Source organism: Arachis ipaensis, chromosome B04 (assembly GCF_000816755.2).
Source record: "Arachis ipaensis cultivar K30076 chromosome B04, Araip1.1, whole genome shotgun sequence".
NCBI lineage: Eukaryota > Viridiplantae > Streptophyta > Magnoliopsida > Fabales > Fabaceae > Arachis > Arachis ipaensis.
The window spans coordinates 116,743,611-116,750,449 of record NC_029788.2 but is presented as its reverse complement, the minus strand read 5'-3'; the positions used below and the strand labels follow the sequence as shown (position 1 = coordinate 116,750,449).

General features: G+C 36.4%; 2 protein-coding genes across 4 annotated transcripts in view; both read left to right on the top strand.

The window, feature by feature from the left end:
* Positions 1-5,032, top strand: part of LOC107634949 (uridine 5'-monophosphate synthase) — a 6,477-nt gene extending 1,445 nt beyond the window's left edge. The window contains exons 1-8 of one of the 3 annotated variants that reach the window (XM_021121719.1): positions 180-586; positions 1,952-2,060; positions 2,318-3,183; positions 3,504-3,587; positions 3,817-3,899; positions 3,997-4,084; positions 4,175-4,429; positions 4,662-4,907. In XM_021121719.1, the coding sequence (XP_020977378.1) occupies positions 2,000-2,060; positions 2,318-3,183; positions 3,504-3,587; positions 3,817-3,899; positions 3,997-4,084; positions 4,175-4,429; positions 4,662-4,790 (1,566 nt within the window). In that variant the 5' untranslated portion in view covers positions 180-586; positions 1,952-1,999 and the 3' untranslated portion in view covers positions 4,791-4,907. Of the gene's footprint in view, positions 1-97; positions 587-1,951; positions 2,061-2,317; positions 3,184-3,503; positions 3,588-3,816; positions 3,900-3,996; positions 4,085-4,174; positions 4,430-4,661 lie in introns of those variants that run through there. The other 2 variants (XM_016338279.2, XM_016338280.2) reach the window with 2 other exon arrangements.
* Positions 5,528-6,486, top strand: LOC107638032 (uridine 5'-monophosphate synthase-like). Its single transcript, XM_016341231.2, has 3 exons — positions 5,528-5,535; positions 5,626-5,880; positions 6,113-6,486. Exons 2-3 carry the CDS (start codon positions 5,665-5,667, stop codon positions 6,239-6,241), a joined length of 345 nt encoding a protein of 114 aa, XP_016196717.1. The 5' UTR covers positions 5,528-5,535; positions 5,626-5,664; the 3' UTR covers positions 6,242-6,486.

Below are 6,839 nucleotides of genomic sequence, written 5' to 3'. Positions count from 1 at the left end.
ATAATTATTAAAAAAATATTTATACAATAAAATAAAAATTCCAATAAAAATATAAATGAAATAGAAATTCATGGCTAGCTTAAAACTTGAGAGAAAGAATGAGAAAAACCTAAACAATACAGTGTCTGATTCGCCAGAGCCACCTTCCCGCTCTTTTCTGAGTCAGCCAGATTCCACTACTAATTTGTGCTTTCCGCGAATCCTTCTTCCTCTCTCCGAAGCCCTAATTGCTGAAGATCACCCCCAGCCCCCAACGCTATCTCCTCTCTCGAATCTCTTTCTCAGTTTCTCGTCACTCTCTCCGACGACCTCAAGCTCTCCCTTCCCTGCGCTCGCTTCTCCGGCGGCAGAAGCAGACGGAACCGCATCTGGTCCCTCGGCTGGTGGTGGTCGTTGTCTTCTTGCTTCTCACGGTCTCTGTCTCGCACCTGGTCTCGATCTCTCCCTTCCCTGCGCTCCTCGTCGCCGGTAGCAGAGGCAACAGATCCCGGTGCGCTGGTCTTCGTTGTCGTCTTCTTGCTTCGAGCCTTGCCGTCAGCTTCTCCCTCGCCATCAGCTTCTCCTTCGCTTCGCGCAACCCGATTTAGTGAGTTCCCCCTGTTCTTTTTGTTTCAATTTTGTTGCTGCATCACTGTACTTTGATTTTGTTGCTGAATGTAATTTGTTGCTGAAAGTTGAATGCGTTGCTGAAATTTGTTACTGATTATCATGAACCTTGAATTTGTTGTTGACTTGCCAAAATAATCACTTAGGTTAACTTAGCTTAAGTTTGTTGATCATTACTGAGTTTATTGAACCTTGAATTTGGTGCTGTTTTGCTGAATAATGACTTAGTTAAATTTTGTTGTTGTTGTTGTGAATCTGTAAATCATGTTGAATTTGTTACTTATTTATCATCACTGAAGATTGAATCTATTGTTGTCTTGCTGAAATAAGCACTTATCTAAATCTTTTGTTGTTGTAAATCTGTAAATCATCTCTTGAGATAAATCTTTTGTTCCTAAAAATGATGATAGTTGAATTTGTTGTTGAAAATGAGGTTCATTCTCTCTGCAATTATTCAGTTAAATTGTTGTCCCATACTTTCTGTTTGTATTATTATGAATTATTTTTGGTATTGATTTGTGAAAGATACACACATGTAGATATAGATGCAAATCAAAATGAAGGAAATGTTGGTCAAGCTTCAAATTTGTTTTATGAAGATATAGATGCCAACTTTCAGATTGAATTTGATTTACTGATTGTGTTATCTTTTGTTTTTTCTTGTTCTTTAAATTGAGAAAGTATTTTGTACTATTGACTAGTTTGTTATATTTTTTTGCGTCATTTGTTATGTCTAAGAATTGATATTTGATTGCTATTAATATATTTATGAAGACATACATTTTAAGTTTTAACTTTTGATTTTAATTTTATTTTTATAATTTTATATTTTTATTTAATTATGACCGGGTGAATTAGCGACCCACCGTTTGAACCAGTGACCTGGTGACCCTAACTAGGTCAATTACCGGTTCGGTTTTGATAACTATGGCCACACGAGTTCACTTCTCCCTCTCCTAGTTTCGGTAGGTGAACCCTCTACTCCTTTTTGATAGTTGATTGTTGCTATGTTGTTCACTTTTTGCTTGCTGTGTTAGCTGTTTCTTGCTGGATTTATTAAACTTTTTGCTTTGCTGCTGGTTGCTGTGTTTTTCAAATCTTGCTGCTATGTTGCTAATTTGTTAAATTGTTAAGTTGATAATTGTTGCTGTGTTAGTTGTTTCTAGTTGAATTTATTAAATTTTGTGCTATGTAATTATTGCTGCCTAGTTGTTCTTGTTTTTGGGTTGTATTTTTATCTTTATCTTTTGTTTGTTATGTTGTTATACTGTCGTGCTGTGTTACTTCAATTGTTCTTGTTGTTAGGTTTCTTGCCGTAAATTATTGGAGTTAATTTTTTTTTCAGGTATGGGCAATAATATTTGATTTAATCAAGAAGCATTCGTGGATAACAATGCATCTGCCACTAATAATTTGGATATTCCTTTGTTATTTGATTCTTGTGTCGTACTTACGTGAGATTATAAGACTTTGGTTGATGTTGTACTTTTAATTTGTGTATTTTAAGATTTACATCTGAATACAATTATGTTTTTGTGTGTTTATTTATAATTTTATATATTATTTTATTGCAACTCAGTTATTTCGGTTGAACTACAATTGAACCGGTTGAGGAAGTAGTATAAATTAGCATATTGTTGCTGTTATTCTTATGATTTAGACCTGCAGATAAACTAATTGATTTGTCTCTTTTGCATTTTGAATGCCCCAGGGTTTCTATATGGTCCTGAACAATTCTTGAAGCCCACTCAGAGAGCCAACTTTATCTTTGAGAAAATGTCTGCACCATCATCATTGATAGAGTCTCTAGTTCTTCGGCTCCATGAGATCTCAGCTGTCAAATTTGGCAACTTCAAGCTCAAATCCGGCATCTCCTCACCAATCTACATAGATCTCCGCCTCATCATTTCTTACCCTTCCCTTCTCCAGCAAATCTCCCAAACCTTGATTTCCGCTGTTTCATCCACTACATTTGACCTCGTATGTGGGGTCCCTTATACGGCCTTACCTATTGCGACTTGTGTCTCTCTGGCACAGAACATTCCCATGGTAATGCGTCGCAAGGAAATCAAAGACTATGGCACTTCTAAAGCCATTGAAGGTGATTTCAAGGCTGGCCAAAGTTGCTTAATAATTGAGGATTTAGTTACCAGCGGCACATCTGTTTTGGAAACAGCCGCACCTCTTCGTATTGCGGGTTTGAAGATCAGTGATGCTGTTGTTTTGATAGATAGAGAGCAAGGTGGAAGGGAGAATCTGGAGGAGAATGGCATCAAGCTGCACTCGATTATCAAATTGACTGAGATGGTGAAAATTCTGAGGGATCACGGGAAGCTTGAGGAAGAGACGGTTAGGAATGTTATGAGATTCTTAGATGAAAATAAGAAGGTTGCTGCTTTGACAAAGCTGGAGAAGCCTGCAACCAAAGTTAAGCCTTTGTCGTTTTTGGAGAGGGCTAAGTTGTCCAAGAACCCAACAGGAAAGAAGTTGTTTGAGATAATGGCGGTGAAGGAGAGTAACCTATGCTTGGCTGCAGATGTTGGCACAGCAGCTGAATTGCTTGAAATTGCCGAGAAGGTGAGTACTTGGTTGTTCTTTTGCGAAAATTTCCCATCATATTGTTCAATTCATTTTCAAGGACAAGAATATTTCATTTCATTCACTTGGATCATCAGCTTGAAGATTTATTTTTAATCTGTGCCCACTCTCACCTAGTAAGAAAAGGTCAATTCATCCCAAACGTTCTTTTCTGTTTTGTGAAAGTTTGAGAGGGTTCATAATTGGGCAGAATAACCAGACTAATTCTCTGGCATTTTATTATCAAGGAGGCTGCATTTAAAAGTTTTGCTATAATAATAAATTTCTTGTGAACTACTTTGGCTGGTTTTTGTCAACAGGTTGGACCTGAGATATGCTTGCTGAAGACTCATGTTGATATTTTGCCAGATTTCACTCCTGATTTTGGTTCTAAGCTTCTCTCGGTATAGTGCTAAAAGAATCCTACTTCTGTTATGTGTTATTTTTTAATCTTGATATTGTTGACTTTGGAATGGATAGAAAATATATGCTAGCATTTATTAAAATAGAATCCCGATTCCTTCTTTTGTCTAGTATATAAAGAGTGCATGACTATGAGCATTATGCGTGATAAAAGATCTTGTACATTCTCCTAGTTTGGTTGTGTCTAATATATGCTTCTTTCTATTGAAGATTGCAGAGAAACATAACTTCTTGATCTTTGAGGATCGTAAATTTGCTGACATTGGTAACACAGTAACCATGCAATATGAAGGGTAGGAGGACTTGCTATATTTTGCTTTCCCTGTTTTGGATTTATCTTATCTCTTTCTTTTCATTGATGAAATCATTCTATTATTCTGGTATCTGCAGAGGGATCTTTCGTATATTGGATTGGGCCCATATAATAAATGCTCATATAATCTCTGGTCCTGGAATTGTGGATGGATTAAAATTGAAGGTATATAATTGCAGTCATTTTCATTATACTCTGTCAATTCTACGGAAAGATGTCAGTTAATAGCCTGACATTTTCTTGGATCATATGCAGGGCTTGCCTCGTGGCAGGGGTCTATTGCTGCTTGCTGAAATGAGTTCAGCTGGTAACCTTGCCAAGGGAGATTATACTGCTGCTGCACTGAAAATTGCCGAGGATCACTCTGACTTTGTAATTGGCTTCATCTCAGTCAATCCAGCATCGTGGCCAGGGTCACCGATAAATCCTTCTTTCATTCAGGCAACTCCTGGTGTTCAAATGGTAACTGGTGGCGATGCATTAGGGCAGCAATATAACACTCCATATTCAGTAAGTTTCTGCTTATTGGCCATGCATCTTCTAGCAGATGCTGAAGTTAAACATGTGAAGAATATCATCATACTATTGATTTTGTTGTTCTTTATTCAGTTGAAAAGAACTTTTATGGATAAAAAGATGTTAGTTGAAGGGAAAGATGCAGTATATTAGTTTCTTGGTCTTGAGAACAATAGCATATCCTTTTCTTACCTTCATCTTGACGATTTGTGGATCGATTTTCCAGGTTGTTCATGATAGGGGCAGTGACATTATCATTGTTGGCCGTGGCATCATCAAGGCAGCGAATCCTGCCGATGCAGCTCATGAATACCGTCTTCAAGGATGGAATGCATACTTGGCAAAGTGCACTTGAAGGATCTATGTCAACAATAAAAGGATGGACTAAATGTGGTTTTTTTGTGCTAACCATATTTCAACACTAAAAGGAAGAGCCTAAATGCACTTTTAAGGTTGTCTTCGAACAGTAAAAGGATGAACGAAAATTGTGTTCTTGTTTGTGCTAACTGAATTCCAACACAATAAAAGAACAAAAACTCCTTTATTCTAGTAAAATAAATTAATAATTAAATGATAATATATCGTAAAACGATTATGTCATATGTTATCATCTAACTTATGGAATAACTAATCTGATTCACAATTATATCATTCAGGATCAATTTGAGACATTATTATATCCTTCAAGAGCTAAATTGATGCACACTTGCTTTTTTTAAGAGTTAATTTGGTTATTAACCTCATCTTTTGATCTTGTCCTACTGGCTTTAATTTCAAAAGCACAAGAGCATAAATTGATTCATGGCTTGAATTTGATCGTTACAATATACCCATAAACTTCGAGATAGCTATTAAATTTGGACAAATCAAAAGTCTCTTTTAGTCAAAATACATCTACAGACAATAAAATTATGATCCAAGGTTCGATGAATTACTAGAAGACTCTGAACTATGTAGGCCAACTGAACTTAGGTGATCTCTTTGGCTCACAGGACCTTTTGGCTCTGCTCTCCTTCACGGCTTCACCCATGGATTCCTTAGTCATTTAGGTCTTTTTTTTCGGTTGTAACCTATGAGAATAGAACCATATAAAATTGAAGGTATATAATTGCAGTCATTTTCATTATACTCTGTCAATTCTACGGAAAGATGTCAGTTAATAGCCTGACATTTTCTTGGATCATATGCAGGGCTTGCCTCGTGGCAGGGGTCTATTGCTGCTTGCTGAAATGAGTTCAGCTGGTAACCTTGCCAAGGGAGATTATACTGCTGCTGCACTGAAAATTGCCGAGGATCACTCTGACTTTGTAATTGGCTTCATCTCAGTCAATCCAGCATCGTGGCCAGGGTCACCGATAAATCCTTCTTTCATTCAGGCAACTCCTGGTGTTCAAATGGTAACTGGTGGCGATGCATTAGGGCAGCAATATAACACTCCATATTCAGTAAGTTTCTGCTTATTGGCCATGCATCTTCTAGCAGATGCTGAAGTTAAACATGTGAAGAATATCATCATACTATTGATTTTGTTGTTCTTTATTCAGTTGAAAAGAACTTTTATGGATAAAAAGATGTTAGTTGAAGGGAAAGATGCAGTATATTAGTTTCTTGGTCTTGAGAACAATAGCATATCCTTTTCTTACCTTCATCTTGACGATTTGTGGATCGATTTTCCAGGTTGTTCATGATAGGGGCAGTGACATTATCATTGTTGGCCGTGGCATCATCAAGGCAGCGAATCCTGCCGATGCAGCTCATGAATACCGTCTTCAAGGATGGAATGCATACTTGGCAAAGTGCACTTGAAGGATCTATGTCAACAATAAAAGGATGGACTAAATGTGGTTTTTTTGTGCTAACCATATTTCAACACTAAAAGGAAGAGCCTAAATGCACTTTTAAGGTTGTCTTCGAACAGTAAAAGGATGAACGAAAATTGTGTTCTTGTTTGTGCTAACTGAATTCCAACACAATAAAAGAACAAAAACTCCTTTATTCTAGTAAAATAAATTAATAATTAAATGATAATATATCGTAAAACGATTATGTCATATGTTATCATCTAACTTATGGAATAACTAATCTGATTCACAATTATATCATTCAGGATCAATTTGAGACATTATTATATCCTTCAAGAGCTAAATTGATGCACACTTGCTTTTTTTAAGAGTTAATTTGGTTATTAACCTCATCTTTTGATCTTGTCCTACTGGCTTTAATTTCAAAAGCACAAGAGCATAAATTGATTCATGGCTTGAATTTGATCGTTACAATATACCCATAAACTTCGAGATAGCTATTAAATTTGGACAAATCAAAAGTCTCTTTTAGTCAAAATAAGACAATAGACAATAAAATTATGATCCAAGGTTCGATGAATTACTAGAAGACTCTGAACTAT